General features: G+C 46.4%; 1 protein-coding gene across 1 annotated transcript in view; it reads right to left on the reverse strand.

Annotated features, from left to right (window-relative positions):
- Positions 1 to 23270, reverse strand: part of CASKIN2 (CASK interacting protein 2) — a 277560-nt gene that overhangs the window by 248986 nt on the left and 5304 nt on the right. Inside the window, exon 2 of the mRNA XM_078654526.1 lies at positions 20340 to 20964. Within this exon, the coding sequence (XP_078510652.1) occupies positions 20340 to 20433 (94 nt within the window). The 5' untranslated portion in view covers positions 20434 to 20964. The remainder of the gene's footprint in view (positions 1 to 20339; positions 20965 to 23270) is intronic.

Below are 23270 nucleotides of genomic sequence, written 5' to 3' on the forward strand. Positions count from 1 at the left end.
CCCAAAATACACTATGGCCCTAAGACAACTGGTCTATTAAAAATATTATAATTATAGGCAACCTGGTTGCCCAGCACAAGTCTCGGGGACCAGGGTGTATGGGTATACTAATACGCTGGAACCCTCAACACTGCAAGGTACCGTCCATAGATTCCCAAGGGGCATTTGCTAGGTTTTACATGGCAGTATAGGTAGTCTCCTGAATAGGGGTGACAACCAACTGGTATCCAGTAGGATTCACTTACAACACACAATTCACCTATTTCCCTTCACATTTTCAATACAGGGAATATTTATGTAGATTAGAGTTATTCACGCGCTCCTGCGGATTTGCCAGTGATTCTTTTGGGACATCTTGAGGCAAGAAACAGGTTGACCATTATCAGACCTTCAGGAACATTGACATCCATTAAGGCTGCACTTTATTTTTAACCTTAACAAAGACTTCCAAAAATTAAAGGCAATATTTCCAAGGGTATCTTTAGTCAATTTTAAACCTTTCTTCACACGTCTGTTGGACAATCTACTTGATAACATTGAAGGTAAATAGACCAGACTCTTGGCTTCTTGAAAAAAAAGTTCTCCGGCAAAGAGCCTCCCTTGAGTGGGCCGATGGGCATTGCAGTGGCACCCCAACGAGGAGCACAGCTAGATGAAGCATGCCACCGCTTGGTGGGAGAGGGTTTGTGCTCCACAACCATGTTACCTATAATTATAATTTATAATATTTAGAATGAGGCAAATTGTCTAAGGGCTGCAGTGTATTTTTGGTGAGGTGAAAAACATTATTTTCCCTCTACTCTGAACTGCGCACTTTCTTTTGTAATTATATACGATTGGCAGGTTGCGTGCTGGACTGTTGTACCTCATTCCCTCTTATGGATGGGCACCTCCTTCCTACTCCAGCTTTCTATCTGTTCTCAACTCTTTGCCAGTCCACCAACAGCAAGCAGGATTGACCCGCTCAGCAATGATGAAACCATGCAATCTACTCATGTGTATGCTCTCATCAAGCCAAACACCTGTAATACAGCAGCACCATAACCCCAAACAACCTCAGATGTGTCCCACTTAAGTAGGCCAGCACCATTAAAAGTACCAAAAAGAGAAACAAACCATACACTACGAAGTAACTTAATGGTAAGCCACCGTTTCAACTATTAAAATACTCTGCCCTGAGCCTACTTAACTACATAGAGGGGAGAAGTGAAACAGCACATATTCTAAGCAGCCAAAATGTCTCTACCCTAACCTTTAGCTCATGCGCACAATATTGTCTCGGGGGATAAAATTTACAGTTTGGAGTGTGCCTGAGGGCCATGTCGATGCCGTGGTATCTTTAAGGAGTCAGGTAGGGTGGGGGATTATCAAGACAGAAAAGAAAAAACACGTCTTTCAAAAGATTACTAGAAAATGCTTATTTTAAAGTCTTTTTTGCACTGTTTGCAGCAGTTTATGTTAAACTGTGGGTAGCTTTTAATTTTTTTCAAATTGTGTAGGATATTATACTGTGTGCAATAAGTTTTTAAACCAATGACTTACATACTCACAGTGCTATGCATCACAGTGACCCTGTAGTTATGCACAGACGTCAATTCTATAGTGATGCCACTAACTAACTGAGCTTTCCTGCCAAAACCACGCATTTCCACAGATTCGTTTTACTTGCACTTATTTTTTCATTTAAGATATTTGCATTATATGGTATATTCGGTTACCTTTAGGTTAAAAGACCGACATACAGTTACAGAATATTGTGTACTCTTTAACTACCTCTCTACCACCCCTCCCCCACTCACCCTGCCATTGTAATCGCAGCCACATTTCCCATAGTTTACTTTAAGCGCTTACACAGTTCTCTTATCTACATTTTGACCAAGGAGGAGGGCTGGCTTGTAGAGAGTACAAACTACAATTGCTGAGAAAAAGCCCATAACCTAAAGTGCACAAGAAACATGCATTTGCAACATCGTTTTTGATTCTAGGCTTTGTTTCTAGTCTTTTCTGCTTGGTCTATAAGCAGGGCAGCCCTGCTCGTAAAACACACTGAACTGACTATAGAAACAAAGCCCAGAACGCCATAACAATGTTGATGGGCTACCAAAAATAGCCAACAACGAATCGGGAGCAGCTTTCTTTCTCGGTTACTAGGGGTCCCAGAGTATCAGCGGGCCGCAAGGAAAGGCCTGCTGGGCCGCTAGTGACCCGTACTTTGAGTACCACTTCCCAAGTCCCACACCTCACTTCAGAACTCGCTGCCTCATCTAAACTGCGAACCGCATTGGATCATATCACACGTGTCGCAATATCTGGGAGGAAGACCAGTCAAGTATCATCTGACCCTGGGTGTCCATTAAACATGTGTTTATCTCTTGTAGGTTCTTTTCATTGTTGACATGTAAGGGTCTTTCACAATTAATGGCAAAGGTACTCTTATATTCTCTGTACTTTTAAGGGCCTTTCAACCATTAGGTCCTTTGGCTCAGAAACTTTCAGCTATTGGCTTGAGACTTTGTTAATCTCATTGTGTATCAACTCATAGGATTATTTGAGTCTCACCTTCTGTTGATTGGCTGTTTAGGTGTGTTGGTCTAAACTCCCTGAAATTCATGACAGCATATATTCCATCTGAAAGTACACTGTCATCGCACACAGTTATTTAACCTCATCCATACAATATATATATGCAAAGTATTTTTTTTGCTTGTTTTAGACGGCAGTAGGCATATTTTTTGTATTACTTTTTTCACCGCTTGATACGAGTGCCAAACCAAACCACTTTGCTTTCTCCACTAAGTAATTTTCCATTTGCCCTTCTCTCTTTAGGCCTCTTGCTGTGGGTCAAAGTCTGATGATGAAAACAAAGTTCTGCACCCAAAAATGTGTGCTAGTGCTCATCACCCAGCAACCACAAGCACGAATGAAGCAGTGTATGTACCAGCTCACCATCCTGCCTCAGCCCCTGTTCCCTGGCGAGGGCACTTGAGAAGCAGTACACTGCCTCAGGGCAGATCCAGACAAGCACACTCCACTCTTTCACTTTTGGAAGGGATACTTCTCGCTTGCTCACCGGTAACACTAATGCATTTGCTTCATGTGATCACCTTCATGCCTGCAGAGAGCGCTTTCAGAGGGTGCAGTCCTGTGGGGGTTCAGGTGTCTGTGTCCGGCTGTACCTGGCTCAGAAACACAGCCTGTGTTACCTCCCATTAAAGAGGGGCACGGAGGTATTCCTGTTCACAAGTGAATAGAGATATTTGGGCCTCAAGCCACCAAGGGTATAAAAGCCCTTGACAGATAAACACAAAAATAATTCTTTGGATCTATGCCCTAAGCGGGTTCCAAATACTGCAAAGGAACACTTTTCTACAGTCCCAAAAAACTTGGAAAGCCACATTCTCTTTTCAGTCATTCAACCAATGCAAATGCAATGCGACAATACAAGTGAATTCCTAACTAATGAAATCAACACTGTCCGGTAAAGTATTTCCTCTTCACAACGACGTCTCCTTGATTAAGCGAAGCATTTCTGCTCAGTTTCCCCCAAGACACTGTACGAATTATCTGTGCTTTCAGAGTCTCAGCTTGGGAAATCTGGGTCGCCAATAGACTCTGGCTCGAGAGCCATCTGCACTCATTAGCCCCCCTTGTCACTCTGGTTTTTACCCCCTTTCTGAAAACATCCTTTCAACAGGTCGTCCAGTCTGAAAGAAAGCAATTGCCCTCCCACTGATGAACAGTCATTGAAGAGCACCAATCCAGCCACTCCCAGGCCAATGCCCCTTTCTTCTTGCTGGACCCAAATCCGAGGCAGAGGCAGCTAATGCATGGCATTGAATCATCTGCTTTCTTTGATGGTTGTATGACAGAGGCACACATGGCTAAACTACGCGTGCCTCTCCAACGCTGACTGAACCACGAATGCGTCCGAACAACGTATTCCTTTACCACAAAATGTTGTGGTAATGGCATGACTGATAAAGGAATGCGTGGTACCGATCACACTCCAGCCCCCCGCCCTGAGCCCTAAAAGTACCCAAGCCCTCCTGAGCCCCAAAAACGACCCTGTCCCCCACACTGAGCCCTAAAAACTACCTGACCTCCCCACCCCTGAGCCCTAAGAACTACCCCACCCCCCTCATCTTCCTAGCCTTAAAAAACACCCCGACATCCTGAGAACTAAAAATTCCCCAGTCCCCCGCCCGAGCTCTAAAAACAAGCCTGATCCCCCCCATGAGTCCTAAAAACGACCCCCATGACCCTAAAACCCAGCCCCACTTACCAGACCATGTCCACTCCTCCCGATCCTTCCTCTGTCTGTGCCCGCCCATCTGCATCTAGACCGCGCAGTGCGTTAACCACGCACATGTGTGGTTAAGGCAAGCGTGGTTCCGCTTGCCGGGAAACTGAACACGTGGCTTAGCCCGCGTTAAGGCCGTTTCTTTTCTTTGACAGATACGGTTTCAGTCTGGCCAGGGGCATGGCGTCTATACTGTAAGCCTTGCTAGGCGACTTAAGTCTTATTAAACATGGCGGCGGTCTGCAGCTTTGATTCTATTAAACTTTTCATACCTTTCAAAATGTATACAGCTTTGGGAGGATCCTGAGCAAGGATGTCGTACTATTTCCCGTAAAAATCTGGTCACAATCCACAAGGAACAAAGTTTAGCCCTCCTCCTGTCTGCTTCTACTAACGGCACCCTGACTGACCGCTTTCTGGAATTTAAGAATTCGTTTCAATTCGAAGGTTTTATGGACATTATATCCCCCATCCTAGCAAGAAAACTGTTCATACAGTGGAGGTTAGGTACTCTGCCTATTAAAACCTTCACCTGCAAATGGCTTAAGGGGGGGGGGATATATCCTGTCCTGGATGCAATATTCATGACGAGGAGGAAATCCATCTTTTTTTCTTTTGCCCTGCTTACAGCAGACCCAGGAAATACTGGCTGGTCCCCTTGTGCAGGAACCTGGGATTTAGGTGTCATCTGTCTGCATATAGGATTTTAAAAACTAACACCTTGCCTTGTATAGTATTTGCTGTGGCAAAATTTGTTATGGCTATGTGGCAGATAAGGAAAAAACTATTGCATGCCTAAATGTAGGAATCATGAAATGTTTTTCCTAAACCTGCATTATCCCTCCTAGCACTGACACTTTCCCTCCCAATCATGGAATTGATCTTTCCAATCCTTTTATCCCTGGCTTAACATGGAATTACTTTTAAATCACTGTATTTTTAAAATGTAACGTCTTCTTTTAATGTTGATCTATAACTGTATTTTGTATGAATCTTTTATGTTCTTATGGACCGAAATAAAGAAATGTTGGATTGGATTGGATTGGATTGGTATACAGATTTGCATCCATTAGTAGCAACTATTGAGAAAACAGTATTAAGGCGGTTCTCTTCGCTTTCGACTGATCTGTCAAAATGCTTCTATATGCCACGGTCCACCTTTCAGAGTCATCCCACAGTGTATGAGGCTCCATAAAGCAGCCTTCTAAACCAATCATGGACAACCCCTTACAGGCCCCATTCACTCATTTCAGCATCGGCGCAATAGTATGGAATGCCAACCACATGCGTTCACACGCGCACTGGAATGATAACGTCACCAAGCAGTCATAAGTTAACATGAAAAACAACTATCCAAAAAGAGAGAAAAGCGACCGAGACAAAGACATTTAGGAGAGTGGAAAGTGGGCTCGAGGCCAATTACGCCTTTTTTTACGCTAAGGCACAGCATGGACAGAGGATGTCCCAAAGGAAGGGGGTTAACAGACTACAGTAAATACGGAGGGGAGCAACATTCGACCTCTCTCACTGCTGCCAGACCACTCGGCTATCACACGCCCACCAAAGCACCGGACGGAACCCTCACCCATCAAAACCAATGTCCCGTGAGATTGACAGATCGTCTATTCCCATGATTCACCGTTTCTACCCAAGCCTTTATGAATTACCAGAAACCACCCCACACCCAGACCTCCGACCAGAACAGAAATGTAGAAGAGACTGACAAATCGACTTTGTTGACAAAAAAAACAAACCAAACGATGTAGGATTTCCCATACCTCTGCTCCCTGCCCCACCCACTACCAGACAGAAAGGCCCACTGTACACATGACTGAGTCTTATTAAAGGACTCACTGTGCACAATACATCAGGATCGCGGCGTGTACATTTCAAAGGCATGGAGGTTGCCAGACCGAGTGCAGGGGAAGGAACCCGAGGAATCTCCAATTGTGATAGTTTTTGTCGAGAGGACATGAAAGGATTCACAGTTCCCAGCACTGATGCCTGTGGGAGGCTGGACTCGCCTTCACCCGGCTGCCGTGGGACCATCTCCAGGGTCTGCAATGGGCTCACGCGGCAGCCGGCGGCGGCGCGAGGTTACCAGAGCATGTGTGTGTTTGTTTAGGCCTCTGCCCGAGCGTCTCCAGGCTGGTTATGGTTCGGCATACAAGCCACGACAGGAGTGGACGTCATTCCTGAGGCAGGGCGTGTCAGGTTCACGCTCTGCATTACTAATTACTCAGGTTGACTGCAAGTGGTTTTTAGGAGCTGTACAGTGCCAACAAGCACTGGCAAAGCAAACAGATGTGACCTTTTGTGCCTGGCAGTAGGTGGAAAAACCTTGTTTTGTCCCCCAGCTGTCCTAGAAAGAAAATCTCACAATGATGCAACACCTTGGGCTGTAACAATATAGAAGCGTGGAGTTCAGCCCCTATGCTGAACCGACTGCATCAGCAGAGTAAAACTGTACCCTCAAGCTAGGATGTAAAGGAAGCAGAGGGTGACGTTTGCACTGCACGTGACATACACAGCAAAACATTGCATAATAGATGAGTGAAAGAAAGGGCCAAGATTTTCGTTTCCTGGGAATGTATGAATGTCTTTACTTTGCAATCAAAATAAACCCAAAAAAAATAGCAAACCCAACATGTTAGCTTGACGACAAACTAAAACAAATAAGTATACTGTGTTAGTGAATAGCACGGCGATTTTATTACATGCCAAGGCATCTGAAGAGCAAACTCTTTAACAACAAAAATCCATAAATCAGCGGTTAAAATGTAATTGTTTCAGCAAGTTAAGTGCATCAGCCAACACACCTGTTGCATTTGCACTCTTATCACTGAGAATACCTGCTGTCCTGACACCAAACCTAACTGGAACACAAATGAGACAATGGAACCATCCAAGAACGGCCATGGCCTCGATGGACAGTTCATCCAAGCAGTGACAAACTATGAAAAAGACATGAGAGCCAACGATGCGAGAGACCGACCCCTAACTGTACTCTACTACTTATTGCACTTTTTACTTCCAATGATTACATGAAGCATTCCATACACGTATGCTCCCCGTAATCAGGTCTACCAGTGGCCCCTTTTGTAGTCTGTGCAGCATGTTCTTTGCAGGTGTCAAGTCTTGGTGTTTTATTCATTTGACATACACCCTGTTGCAGTTAGCAAAATGGGAACCACACCAATTCTTTCATGCCACAATGTGCTGCAGGGATGTGCAATTGCCATCACCCGACGCCCGGGACATATTGTTTGGGATTAAAGAGTATTTGTGTAAAACTAATGTGCGAAAATAAATTAGGGGGCACAATTTTTAAAGAAAGTCATAAAAGTAAACGTGCTGGTATAACTCTTTTTATTTGTGCAGATTTTCAACTTTTATGAATTAACTATAGTTTACAAAAGAAGGCATGCAAATAAAACTCCAAGCAAATGTTTTTGAATGACATTAGCGCATGAGCAAATATGCACACAAGAATGGCCTATGTGAGAATCTACCACGCAATTGCAAATTCTCTTTAACGCCCCCCCCAAAGACACATACTATAGAAAGAGTTTTGCTCCCTCCCATGTGTGTAGTAAATATTCAATCTTTTTTTGAAGTCGGAAAAGATTGGAGAGGAATTGGCGAATACCTTTAAAACATGAAAGTTTGTTAGTGTGCACAGACTAATAGGGTATTCCAACTCTGGATCCATCACTTGCTGCCTCCAGATTTGTGGAAAGGTGACAAAATCAGAGGCCTGCAAGAATCCAAGCCCTGATATAATATGAGCACTGGCATAATCAAACAGACTATCAGAGCACTGATATAAATAAGACGTCATCATTATATATCACATGCCCGAGGACATCCTGGAAGGCAATTTGGTCCAATTGGTATCGGCATTACGTGCGTAAATATCCTTTTGGCAGACACTACCCGTACTGGTTGCTGGCCGCGCCAAGTGGCCCTGACGAAAAGAGTCATTCTGCTGTGACTGCTCTACTATTTCACTAACCTCCCGCTCTTTATACACAGACCTTTTTTCACTTCTTACAGAGTATGATACAGGACTTCATTTGGCACAATTTACGTCAAAGGCTAGCACTGCAGAAGCTTTATCTCCCCACAGCGGGTAGTGGACTCATCGTCTCCAATCTCTAGCGCTATTTTCTGGCGGTACAATGTGTGTCACATTGGTTTGATGGCCGGAATCTCGCAGACACTGCAACGGTGCTTACTTTCTGGATCCTGGAATCCCTCCTGGCTTTATTTCATCCCCTTGCTAGGCCTTCAATCCCTCCTCCAGGTGGCTTATCAATGCTACCACATAACCCTCTTCATCGCCCTGTCAGCTATACCATATGCTGCAGCGCTGCCACTACTTGGCATGCCACGGGGTGGGGTCAGATACCATGGCATGTAGCTGGACTGCACACTTTAGGCTACTTATCCAGCGGAAGCCGAGCTCCATCTCTGTACGATTTAATCGACAGCATGGAGCTCCCGCCTGACCAATTCTTACTGCAAGCCTCTTTTATTGCTGTACAAACTCGCTCCTGGGGGGGCCTGGACAGAGAGGGAAGGGCAGACCATTCTGCAAAATCCTGCCCTTGTGTCCTGCAACGCCTGCTTAAAAATGATCCAATTATGTTTAACCCAGAGCTTATCTAACCCATACAAATTATCCACCGATGTTTTCATTGCACGGATGCTGCCTGTTCTCGCGGCCTGACCCCAGACACAAACATAACACATATGCTCTGGTCCTGCCCCGCACTGACAATATACTTGAGGGATGTAGCAACACACCGTGAACGCTGCAAAAGCCCTGTCCTCTCGTAAACTTGGGAAGTCTTTCGATTGAGAATCTAAAGCCGCACCAAAACACACAAAGCTGCAATGCGTTTCGCTGACCTGGCCCCTCTTCTAGCAAAGCGACAAATCACCCGGAGAAGAAAGGTAACAACCCCACCACCTGTTTCGGCATGGGCACTCTCTATGCTGCCCTAGGCCCAGGCCACGCAGTGGCATAGAGAAGAGGTTAAGGGTCTCTGTAAATATCTTCTTGCTGACTTCTGGGATGCACTTTTAGAGAAATTCCATGAAGGACCACTAGATACTCAACACCCTTCTTCTGGTTCACCCATACACGTAGCAGCCTCTCCTCCCTGTACCCCTAGTGACCTCCATGTCGCCACTATGAAAAAGTATACCCCCCTAGCTTCCTTATTCCCGCCTTTTTGTTTTACCTTTCTTCACCGGTTATTAATAAAGTTGTTATAGTATTGTTGCCAAGAATTTTTTTCTCTTCCTCTCTGCTTGTCGGCATCCTTGCTAGGATGTTGTGTCAATTTATCCTGCTAATGGTTTGCACAACTGTTCATCATACTGTTCATGCTTTTGTTTTATGCACAAGTGTTGGGTGACATACGCTGTACATGGACTTAACATAACAAATGCAAATAAAAACCAGTTGAGAAATAAAGATAACTTCATTGTTGTCATTTCTTGTCACCTCACTGCACTGCACCAACATAAGTAGATTTCTGAAGGATCATCCCTTGGACAAGTAATCTTTTTTATAAAAGGTCACACCCCAGTGCTGATCTTGCATAACACTTACGTGTGTTTCATGACAGTGTGCAATTGTGTTACAATTCTCAGTTAGTTAAATGGAAAGTGGTTTAAAATTAATGTTACTCTGAAAGTGTAAAGGTTTTACACAAAACACGGTAATAAAAATCTGTTCTTCTCTGCCTTCATGTGATGCACGGAGTATTCGCTGGAAAATTAAACTTGGCGGTGCTACAAACCAAGTCTATTTTTTCTTATGAGTCATCTGGTTTTCCACCATTTATTTTGTTGATTCCTATTGCACAACCCCATGTGACTACAAAAACAATCTTTGCAATTCTATCGAGCTCGTGGTCCTGATGCTTTAGCGCCGGCTCCATGCATTCCTAAAAACTAATATTGCTGTCAAATGGAACCCAGACTCTGCCATATCGTGTACCATTTACAGGCACACATACACCCAACACATGCATATAACATACATGATTGGCAACCAGACGTAGAAACAGACAACGGGCGCTTAGCAAGCAGTATCGATAAGAATTTCAAGCTAAGTAATGTTGGTGCTACTAGGTGAGGAAGGGTCGGCTGCCAATTCCACCCCAACACTCCCTTCAAAGAAGAGAACAAATCTATCAATACAAGTCCTCTCCAAACACACAGAGTAATAACTGATTAATGATAGTCTCAAAAGTTGCAAGTGTTCTAGTCCACTTTTAATCCTTAGACTTCATTTCAGGGACTTAATTCAATCCAAGTTAGATTTTCATCAGCCAAGAGGCTTGATACAGCCTCATCCACAACACAGCTTGATTCAGCGACAGTGCAGCTTGATACAGTCATTCATCAACAATGTAGCTTCATACAGCCAACACGTGTTTCGTCGTGTGATATCTCACACCTCGACTTCTTCAGGGCTTTGGCCGAAACGATATCGTCGTTCTCCACAAATATTCTTCTATGGTATCCCAATAAGTCCGTGTCAACAGGAAAAGATGTTCAAGGGAATGGTCCAGCAGAGGCTGTCCACTTGTAGCGCCAGTCGAATTAATTAGTCGCGGGGATAGTATGTGATGATGAACAGCATCGTGGTATGCCCGGAGAGTGATTTGTGGCATGCACAGAACATCTTTTCCTATTGACACGGACTTATTGGGATACCTCAGAAGAATATTTGTGGATAACAATGCTATCGTTTATGTGGAAGAAACTTCGTGGAACTAGACAAGTTGGACAAGAAACGTCCTTTCATACCTGTTACAGCGCTTCGAAAAACACCCTGCAGTTTAAACGCTATAAAACAGGTTTCAATTATGCTGCTGGTATCTAAACCCTAAAGCAACTCTCAGACATGGTCGCGAGGCATCCTAAAACGAGGGTGGAAGAGAACCTTCATAGCCATGCACTACCTTCGGATGCGATCTTTATTTTTGGAGCACCAGGACTGTCAAGCACATGCGAATGAAGAAGCAGCAATCATTTCTATGGTCTGAATTACCAGAAAGAGAATCCTCTAAATAAATCCCAATCTGTGAAGAAAATGCCACTAAAAGTAACAAAAGTTCTTTAAACGCTTCGATGCGGCGGCTTTTCCCGCTGTGTGCGGCAATTTTCAAAAAGCCGCGTTAGATGACGAGCTCAGCTCGTCATCCGCACAGGAGCGGCGTAGCTGATGACGAGCTGAGCTCGTCATCAGCATCGAAGGGGTTAAATAAACAATAACAATTTGTTTGAAGCGTTTCTACCGCAGCCTTTGGATCGATGCTGTTCCTATCAACCAGCTCAAAGGTGCACCTTTATAGGGCTTCAGAAGGATGAACACCCGAGACAGCCCCCTGGGACTTGAAACAGTAAGCAACTGGTGAGGCATAGCTCTGTAAACCAAACACAAAAACCTAGAAGGGTCTCTTATTAGTGGGAACGATTTGAGAATGTGTAAGAAACAAGCTGTAACTAAGGGCAGAGAGGAGCAGGAGAAGAAGGATGCATACTTTATTAAAATTATGTGTTTCCATCCCCTCCGCAATCACCTCCATCGTCCCCAGCCAAGGGCACTATGAGAAGATCTAGATGGAAACGGAGGTGGCGGGTTTGAAACACGCAGGACTGACACCATTTCGACGTCATTGGCATGCACTTAATGTCAGTCCGAACCACAAGCCTATGGTTTAACGTATTACAAATTACACTAATTTTCAAAATGTTATTATTCGTATCTGATTACTACGTGAGCAAAGATAGTGACAATAATTTTCTTGTAAGCTGAGAACGGATCATTTAGCAATAGGATTTGGAGTTACAGGTGTTTAAGAACCAGCGCTTGAGTGCCTACCAAGTTAGCACCATAGCCCCCTGGTGCAAACGTGCACAACAAAAGCAACGACACCTTCTGATACCCCTGGTAGAAACCTGCAATTCACACTTAACTGTGGGGAATAATTTTAGCCAACTAGCATCCAAAAGATGTGTTTGATATTCAATTGCACAAAAGTCAACAGTTGAACCTCCCACAATAAACAAGATGAAGAAATCGAAAAATGCCCCCACTGGGCCACTGCTGCCAGGATGGAGACCCAAATACAGGTGGTGGACATGTCTCAAGGGTACTTGGTCTGCAACGTTTGCTCCAAAAGAGCTGAGTAATGTTCTATCTCCTGCATTGCCAACGAATTAAAAAGTCTCACCAGGGACTGTGCATTAGACAGCCAACGTCTCGGGTCTTTTAGATAAGCTAAAGACAGTACGTGCCTTCTCAATGGCCTTCTGCATTGGATAAAACCAAACTGCACCAGTGTCATTAAACTAATCCTCAAACTTTGTTAACAATGCATTGATCTGGAGCACCTGGGACATAGTCCTTTTCAACATCCCAGATGTACCTCTGTTGCATAACCTAAGCACAGAAATACAGTCTAAATCCTGCCACTGCCTCAGAATCAGGTTCATAAATCCATCATGCACAGGGCGAGCTGGACAGGAAGACCATATTATGGGAACAAGGTTCAGAGTGGTTCTAACTGGCTCTGCCATAGCAAATCTCAAATTCACCATGTGATGCTTAAGACTGTCCAGCTAGTCCTCCATCAGACAAAAATCCCCTTAATCTTCTGATCTGTGTGAACTGAAGGAGATCCTGAGATGCAGACCTAACAAGCACCCAATGCTTCTCAGAACTGCACAGATGATCCAAGAAAATGTGAAAAGGCTCAGTTATTAGGAATGACAGCTCCGCAGTCAATCAGAATTAAATGCTCAAAACAGTATGAACTCTGGGATTAATTCAGGATTGGCAGAGGAAGTGCATGGATTGAAACACTAGGTGAGTTTGTTGATTCCGATTTCCCACCTCCTCCCAATAAGAATTGGTCTGTGCTCTTCCTGGACTGGCCCAGAAAGGTGTAGGCTGCCTCCAGCAAGTGGGCAGGGTATTTGAAATCCGGCAACTGTACATGTCTCACTGTGTTGACCCATGATCTCGCCTGCCTTAGCCCACCATTCTACACTGTGGAGATACATGATCCCAGAAATTAGTACTACCTCAGGCGATGTGGGGACAGGAAGACTTAGCTTCTACTCACCCCTGGTATTCTCTTTCTTCTGACAGTCCTTGCTATATGGCTAGACCTTGAGCCACTGCTTTATCCACACATCCTACTGGTGGTGAAGGTCAAATCAAACACCGAATCGGCACTTGCCCTCTTTGCGACTACATCTGCAGTAACAGATACTTGCACTCCTTTTACGGCTCATTCCAGTGTGTCTGGGTTTTCTTTTTCCAGCATGCTTCCCTGCAGCATCTGAAGATCCTATGCAGATCAGAGCAAAACACCTTGCGAAGAAGGTTCAATAATGGACAATGAACCAAGGCATCGACCTACCTAAAACACCCAACATGTCCCTATTGTACAAACATTTGATGAGGTGTTCAGTGTAGGTTTCCTGCTAGGCAACCACTTGGGCCAAATCTCTAGCATTATTCCTTGCTTATTTAGGTGCTGTTCCTCTACATGAGTCATGCACACTTGAGGGGGCTCACTAGAATGCTACCCTGCATCCTGGTGGGCATATCCAAGGCCCTCCCTCCCACACAGGTGTCATCCTGGATCGGTAATTATATGGAATGTGTCTGAAGATAAGGTTTGCAATGGCTGCTTACGGTAAAGTACAGGATCACACAACATCTTCATGAAAGTGTTGTGGCCCCATGCTAGGCCCAGGCTTTAGCCCAGCAGTGGTTTAGGCTGTGGGCCTGAATAAACGGACTCTGATCTGCACCAGTTCATGTAAGCAATAACTAACACAAAGCAGCAAGAGACACAGCCTGGACGCAAGCATACTCGTTAGCTAGACAGCTAAAACAGGACATCTTCTGGACAGGTGCTCCTTCAATGGTGCCACCAATGAAGACGGGTCATTGATGATTTCACTGAATTGAGAAGCAGCAGGGCAACAAGGTCCATGTGCCCAGTAAGCGACTTGCTTGAGAGGCGAAGAGACACTTTTCTATCTAGCGGTTCCAGCCGTCTCCTTTGGACCCTGGGGACCGAGGTTCAAATCCTGGCCCCGGTGGCTAGACTCAACATTGTGTGATTCCGAGTCACAATCTCCCTGTGCCTAAAAACTGTGAAATGTAATGTGTGTAAAATGGAACTAAGGAATCCCCACTTGAGGTACATGATCTCGTCTCCCACCCCCTAATGTAAGTTGCTAGACAGTTTCGTTTGTGCTATATAAATACCAATGCATATATTCTTACGTCTATCTCAGTTCTCTTTCTGTTCTTTGTGCCGTTCCAGCAGCACAAAGGCGACTAGCTGGATCACTGTTTGTTGGATGTTAAAAGCAATTTAGGAGTGGATTGGTGGCTTAATTTATTTATTAGGTTTTTAGAACTTACCTAATCTCCTCTGCATGGTCCGAAGCATTTTACACCCATTACGCCATTTTACGTGTTATTCTAGCAACAAATGATGGTTTGCAGTGGACGTTTTTACTCCCTGGTCAGACGTTACCTTAATTCAAAGGTCAGACACAACAAACTCCGTGGAGGCAATCACTGGGGCAATATTTACCGTCTGGAAACGTTCCTTCCGGTGCCTGTTGTAAGAGTGGCACAGTTTGAGGTCACCACTAAACAAGGTGCGACCTTCCCCTGTGCTCTTCTGCTGTCTTTGGTGCCCCGACCATACCGTTCAAGAAGGGAACGTATATGACATTTAGTGAAGTGTTTAAGGCCGAGGCCCAGTGATGATGAGCATCAGCAAGGACTCACCCTGCACCCCCCGGCCCCCTTAGATACAGGGTTACATTTCGTACTTCCGGTGGACACCTGTTTGCTAAGGTCTCGATGTGATTTCAAGGCAAAATTGCACAGCTGGGTAGATTGTATTCCTATTCATAAAAAAAATAATTTCTGGGCATTCCAGAATCAGATTTTGCAGGATTTTATCCTGTGCTTGTTGACCCTCGTCACTTCTGCCTCACGTGCACGGGCCTGCGTCCTCTTTCCATCCCACGTTTAGCCTCATAGGAAAATGATGCAGCAAAGCAGAGAGTAACGAAAACGCGTGGTATCCATATCTCCCCCAATCACTGGCCCAACAGAAAAGCAAGGCTGCAGGCTCCCCAAATACAACACACTCCCAGCCCCCCACAAAGGGAGAGTCAGAAACTATTGTTACCCTTCGAAGGGGAGGGGCTTTTTACTCGCCATAAGAATCAAAGCAGGAAGGGGGGGGGGGATATTAGCGAATGAAGAGAGGAAGGGGTGACAGATGGAACCCTGGCAGGGTGATGCACGTGGACAGGAAGAGAGCGGGGGGGGGGGCGTGGGGGTCAAGGAAATGAAGACGGGTGGGGGAGCGCAGGCAGGAAGAGCAGAAGGAATACATTAAAAGTGTACAGCACAAACGCAGTCCATATTAACCGGATGAATTAACAGTTCGGAACGGGAGTACGGCATTGGAAATGGGAACAGAGCCAGGAAAAGAAATATCGATTTGGGAATATGGACATAACATAAGGAGCAGTAAGTCGAAGAAGCGAGGTGTACATCCAGGAATCGTGGCGGGCTCTGTGCGAAGGAGCAGACACGGGGTGCAAGAGTGCGGGAGTGATCTGTTGCTACTACTTCTCTGCCCAAGGAGGGACAAGCAGACCCGACCCCGGAGCCTCTCTCTCCAGACCCTGCACTCCGCCCCGGTCTCGGAGAGGCAGCGCGGACCACCACCGCACACCCCGACATCCGGCAGTGGCCACACTCACCCACCCACCCACCCGGGGTCCGTGCACTCTGAAGGGAGTCCCGGCCCACCCCACGGCCTCTACCACAGGCGACGCGGGGGTCGCCCAGCACTCACCCACCTAGATCAGGGCACCCCCCCCCCCACAGCCGGCCACAGGGTCCCCAAAGAAAGCTTCCCATCCGGCTTAAGGATGCAAAGCGGAAAAGAAGGCTGGCATTGGAAAGCAAAGCGAAACTCGTTTGTCCCTCAACTTCTTACAGGGTTACATAATGCATAAAACATGTAAGCACATTCTATTATAGCACCATAAACAGCGCAACATACATTTATAATCCCAAACCCCGTTGAACTGCCCACACAGATTTCAAACCATAGACGGTTAATACTGAGAAAGAAAACACATTCCACCCGAGTGTCTCATTACAGGCTGTGTGTATTCTGCACACGCGGGGCCGGCCTGAAGTTCCACAGCCTGCCCACCCTCGAAAACCACAGGCCGCGCTAATATGGTAAAATATTTTATTTTACGCCCGTGCATAGGCCAAAGCAGTGGTTACTGGGTACACAAGGCAACGCAGCAAGTGACGTGCTGTCTTGGAAAGAAGGTGGCAAGAGATACAATTTCCACAGGATTGGAACCGCTTATTTTAACCAGCACTGAGCTGGAAAACTATACTGTCAAATTTTTCATGGTTGAGAAACGAGAAGAGGTTGTTTATCCACAAGAGTTGGTATTAAAACATCCCTGCTAATGGGTCTCTGTGAACGTGCTATTTTTGATGTGAGGTTTAACAACGTCAGCGGATATGCTTTCCAAGCATCGCTGTGAACTATTAATAATAAAAAAAATCTAAATTATATATATAAATTTTTTTTTTCCCCCACTGAAAAAAAACAAAGGTTAGAAGGACTTTCTAGTTAGGCTCACATTTCACGTGTATAAAACCATAGAAATTCAGCAGTTATAGACATATAGTTATCCAACTAACTATAACTTACGCCCCCGGAATGCACTGCTTCTGACTTCACATATTACATCACTCATAACATGGTCAGTGACATCACTGATGACATCTGAAATTACATTATATTTTTTCCAAGAGTTTATAATTGTTACACATTTATAATAACCTACTACAAAAGTTAAATTAGTATACTAGGCGTACAACTAATGACGGATACTATTTCTAACATATATTATGTGTGTGGCTATGCAACTGTGTACCCGTGTGAGTGGGTGTCTGAGTGGCTGTGTATGTATATAAGTGGGTGCGTCAGTAGCTGGATGGGTGAGTGGCTGTATTAGTGAGTGAGTAGGTGGGTGGGTGTATGAGTGGCTGTGTGGATAGGTGAGTGGGCGTGTGAGTGACTATGGGTGAGTTGGTGGGTGTCTGAATGGCTGTATAAGTGAGTGCCGGTGTTTAAGTGTCTGGGTGAATGGATGTCAGAGTAGGTGTTTCATTAAGTGAGTTGGTGTGCGAGTGGCTGTATTGGAGAGTTTCTCTGTGAATGGCTGTATGGGTGAGCGTATGTGGGAGAGCTTGTATGGATGTGTGAATGGGTAGGTAAGTGGATGGGAGGATGTGCGCGTGTGTAGGAGTGCTTGTATGGGTGAGTAGGTGTGCGAGTGGCTGTATAGGTGAATAAGCGGGTGTGTTAGTTGTATGGGTGAGTGTGTAACTGTATAGGTGAGCGAATGGTTGTATGAGTAGATGTATCGGTGAGTGAGTGGGTGTCTGAGTGTCAGTACAGGTGAGTGGGTGTGTGAGTGAATGGCTATGGTTGAGTGAGTGGTTGTGTAGATACTTGTGTGGGTCTGTGAATGGTTGTGTGGGCGTATGAAAGGCTGTATAGGTGTGTGAATGGGTGTGTGAGTGGTTGTGTGGATGACATCAGTGATGTCATCAGTGTTATCACTGACCATGTCATGAGTGATGCAATATGTGAGGTCATAAGCAGTGCATTGCGGGTGTAAGTTATAGTTAGCTCAGATAACCATAACTGCTGAATTGCTCTGGATTTGTACGAGTGAAATGTGAGCCTAACTGTAACGTCCCTGTAACCTTTGGTTTTTTTTCAGTGAATTTTGATTTTTTTTACATTTTTATTTCCCCAACAGTAACCTTTGAGAGTGGGTGTGTGAGAGGCTGTACAGGTAGGTTAGTGGGTGTGTGAGTTTCTGAGTGGGGGAGTGAGTGGTAGGGTGGGTGGATGTGCGTGTGTGTGTCTCAGTGGGTCTGTGAGTGGTTGGGTGAGTCTCAGAGTGGGTCTGTGATTGGGTTTGTTAGTGTTGGAGTTGGTCTGGGAGTAGGAGCGAGAGTCTGAGTGGATCTGTGAATGGGTGCATGAGTCTGAGTGGGTCTGTGAATGGGTGCATGAGTCTGAGTGGATCTGTGAATGGGTGCATGAGTCTGAGTGGGTCTGTGAATGGGTGCATGAGTCTGAGTGGATCTGTGAATGGGTGCATGAGTCTGAGTGGATCTGTGAATGGGTGCATGAGTCTGAGTGGATCTGTGAATGGGTGCATGAGTCTGAGTGGATCTGTGAATGGAACAATTGTCTGAGTAAATCTATGAGTGTCTGAATGGGTCTGTGAGTGGGTGCATGAGTCTGAGTGGGTCTGTGAATGGGTGCATGAGTCTGAGTGGGTCTGTGAATGGGTGCATGAGTCTGAGTGGTTCTGTGAATGGGTGCATGAGTCTGAGTGGATCTGTGAATGGGTGCATGAGTCTGAGTGGATCTGTGAATGGAACAATTGTCTGAGTAAATCTATGAGTGTCTGAATGGGTCTGTGAGTGGGTGCATGAGTCTGAGTGGGTCTGTGAATGGGTGCATGAGTCTGAGTGGGTCTGTGAATGGGTGCATGAGTCTGAGTGGATCTGTGAATGGGTGCATGAGTCTGAGTGGATCTGTGAATGGGTGCATGAGTCTGAGTGGATCTGTGAATGGAACAATTGTCTGAGTAAATCTATGAGTGTCTGAATGGGTCTGTGAGTGGGTGTGTGTTAGTCTGAGTGGGTCTGTGAATGGGTGCATGAGTGGGTGTGCAAGGCTGTGAGTGGGCGTGTGCAAGTCTCTCAGGCTAAATCTCGCTCTAGAACTCCCATCAGTTTTTATTTTACTGCAGCATTTTCTAACCCTCTGTATTCCTCATTTTCCATTTTAGTGTGTATTTTTTTCTACTATTTACTTTTCTCTGCTTGAGAAAGGCACCAGTTGCCAAAAGCAATAAATACACATAACTGAACAACAGAGCCTCCTGTAACCCCGTCAGGGTGGGGGGAGGGGAGTACTACTCTACTCCTCATCACTGGTGGCGCTGATAAGAGATCACTGGGAGAACACCTGCTGCGATTCTTGGCCCCGTCCCTCCTCGAGGCCTCAGCGGGCCCAAGGGAGGTCCACTGATGAGACAGTGATGGAGGAGAGGGGCGAGGCTGCCTCCGGGATCGCCCACCCCAAGGAAGAGCCACAACCACCTGCCGCAGCTCCTGTCTTGTCCCCCAAGGCCGTGGGCACAGCTGCAAGAGACTCAGTCACTGGCGCCAGCCCCGGAGACCTCGACTGCCCTGGTATTCGCTCACGCTCACCATCGCCACACTGCTAGAATGGACCACCAGGGCCACGGGCCACAATTCACTCACAGGCAGCACTGCTGCCCTCCACGGATAAAACACATGGCAAGGTCCAGTGCCCTCCTGCGTGCCATGTGGGGCAATAAAGAAGACGGCCGTGCTGGTGCCGACAGCGCACACACGCTGCACAGGAGTCGTGTAAACACGCGCCAGGGCACACTAGTGGCCGAGCTCCACCCAGCACAGACACCACTTATAATGCGCGTCTTCCAAAACTGTCTGCTTCTAGGCACATGCAATGGGAATTACAGGCAGACGAACAGAGGGCGCGCGCGTCAAAGCGTAGGATACACAAAGAGGCAGAGTTACACCCGGACCCAAGTGTCAGCTTTCCGCACATGCGCTCAGAAAGGCAGACTGTTTACACCGACAGAAGTCACACCACAGACAGACACATTCCAGTACACGTGTCCCAAGATTGCCCTACGAGCGCACTTGTGTAACAGGCCTTGTGCCAGGCTCCACACGGCAGCAGCATGCGTCCTTTAATACTGCACACGGACCACCCCCTCCCCGCCTCCGCTCCCCCCCCCCCTTCCTCAACAAGCGGCCACAGACCCTTGGCGCAGACCGAGAGGCACTCACTGTTTTTCGAGGCTTTGATCTTGGTCACAAGCTTCTGCGTGGTCGCCACATCCCTGCTCTTCACGGCCTGGATCAGCTCCTGCTCCCGCCCCATCCCACACGATCCGGGCCTTGCTCCAGGGCCGGAAGTGTCCTGCGGTTAGCTTGCCTCCTTCACCCCGATCACAGCATCCTCAGCAAAAATGTCCCGTAGAAGAGGAGCCAAGCAGGGGGCAGCTCGACGGAAAAACACAAGAAACTCCACGGAATACAAAATAAATAAAACACAAAAAAAAAACACACAATGGAAGAAAAAGCCTGGTCGGCAATAAATCAATGAACCTGCGGTTTGCAGGGACCCGCAATCTCTGGCGTGAACCGAGAAGGAGCCTAGAGGGCAGCCTTCCTTGAGTTGGGTCTTAGGTGCTCTAAGATTCTCTTTTAAATGGACTCCGGATATCCGGGGAGGGGGTCACTGAGAGAGAGTCCCGCGATGTCCTCGGGGGTGGGCAAAGCCACGGCCTGAGTCCCATGCCCCCCGCCGTGCCAGGACCCAGGGTGCATTTCAGCTGGGGTGATCCATTGGCAGCCAGGGACGACGAGCGATCCTTCCAGAGGCTGTGAGGGCCAGCGGGGCTCCAAGGTCCTGCAGACAGAAGGAGGGACACAGGGTTAGATTGCAGCGGTCTTTCATGCTAGATAGAACCGAGGTTTGAGAACGGAGCCCCCGGCCCTCCCCCCCCCCCCCCCCTCACGCCAACCAGGGCTGCTCCAGAACTCAGAATAGATCAGGGCACCTTATGACCTTTTGACAGAACATATAACCCAATGTCAACACTTTCTGGGCACGGAGGATGGAGTTTAAATAGGGTGCGATCTCTTAGGGTAAGTAGTAGGACCCCCTAAGCCCCCCCCCCATCTCCTTCTTCCCACCCCCAGCAGATCTGATCTTAGTAAAACTCATTGGCATCTTAACCCATGGGTGGCACGCACGGTGCCACCCGCTACACATTTAAGTCAATTAACGCGGAGAGGGTCAGCCTTTTCATGACTTCGCACAATAGCAGTTAATTAGACTGGTGTGGAAACCACACCTCAACGTGCCACTTGCCTAATGTGCAAATCCAGAGACAGCGTCAGCTGACACCTCCATCCCCCCTTTCGCCTCCCTGCTCCCCCAGCACCACGGAGAAAAGATCCAGGCGCAGGGTTAATTGTTTAACGCATAATGACGATATCACTTGAACCTTCTAACTCACACAGAGGCCACCCACGAGGGACCGCTCCCCCGCACTCATCACCTTGCAACCCGTGCACAAGGACAGCTTGCACCTGAACACATGATCTCTTCACTAGTTGATCACATGATCTCCTCACTAGTTGACCTAGCACGAGAGGCCTACAGGACGCACACACTAGGTCACACCTGCTGCGCCTCAATGAAACTAGACTGCAGTCATTCAGTGGAGTCCGAGTGGGCTTTGGTGTTGTTACTAAAGATGCACCGGAATGTCTCTAGGCTAGAGTCATTGCTGTAGTTTCTAAATACGTTGTTGCCGTTCAGATGAACTCTCGCCAGCTTTCATATCTCCAAAAACTGAAGCACGTCAGTTTTTCCCTCCCTCTCTCTTTCCCTCTCCCCCTCTCCGCCGTGGCACTATTGATAGCCACACCCAGATGCAAAGCTACGATACACTCCAATGCCTGGCTCTTTCTTATGGGGTGGGGGATACAAAAGGCTCACCTTAAGATCAGGACTAAAACTCCTCGGCAAAGTTACTGTTGTTGGCGACAGGTTGCATTCGAGTTTTAGTACTCAAGGAGCTATGTCATTTTAACCCTGGTGCTAGCAAAAACAGCCACTAAACTGAACGCCATCACGCATGCATATGCCTACAGCGTCATTGTGCGTGCCTTCGCTCAATTTTATTTTTGCCCAATGTTGCACAGCATTGTCCAAAAATCATTGTCGAAGTTAATAGGGAAACCGGGTGAGACCCATTGGCCTTGCCAAGCTTTGTTGCACTTGTGCTAACTAACAGCAGAGCTCAAATTGCACTTGCTTGCTCTAAGCGGTTATGCCCTACATTTTCAGTGGCAGCAGTAGCAAGTGCAAAAGTATTAAAATAGAGGTTATAATGCAAGAATAACAGGTACAAGTTTCAACTGCGTGCCATAGGGCCTGCTACTAAACGCATTGGTAAATTTGGTAAAAAACAAAAGCGCCACACACTGAACACAGTTCACTGACACTAGTGCCAACGCTCATCAGGTATGTTAGTCTAATTAAGCCAAATTACCTAGACAGAGTCTACAATAGCCAGAATGCATTAAGTTGTCACACGGAAATCTAGGACTAGAAACAAAGTTTCTAATGACAGAAATAGGTGATCACGCTATTTAGGGTGTTTTACACAGTGAAATACAGATCAGTTTTCCATGACCTGGTTATCATTTTTGCACAACAATTAACCGCTTCGACACGGCTGGAATTCCCCGGCCGTGCGCAGAACGGACAGCCCCCGGCCGTCCTCCGCACATGTCCACCGTGAAGTCGGAGCGCATGGAAGAGGTTAAGGAATAACAATCCCAGCTAATTTTTGTGCTCGGTTTGATCAAAGACATTTCAAGCTAGGGCTCTCTGCACTTAATTTATTATTGGTAGTATTATAAAGGCAGGTGCAAACATTGTATCCCTTTTTACCACTGCCCTTAACCTGTAGACAAGGCTTTTTGACACAGGCAGCCAGACAAGCTAAACGAGACATCAATACGAGTCAAATGAAAAACGCTACACTACCGCTCACATGAGAGTGCAATAACAACCAGTTATTATATCCGTGAAAGGTCATAGTTCAGTTTAAGGCTTTATTTTAGGACATCAAGGGCTCATATTATTTAAATCTGGACGGTGAACTTCGCTCTGTTCGCAGAGTTTTCTGCACTCTGTGT

The sequence above is a fragment of the Lissotriton helveticus genome, chromosome 7, assembly GCF_964261635.1.
Source record: "Lissotriton helveticus chromosome 7, aLisHel1.1, whole genome shotgun sequence".
Lineage (NCBI taxonomy): Eukaryota > Metazoa > Chordata > Amphibia > Caudata > Salamandridae > Lissotriton > Lissotriton helveticus.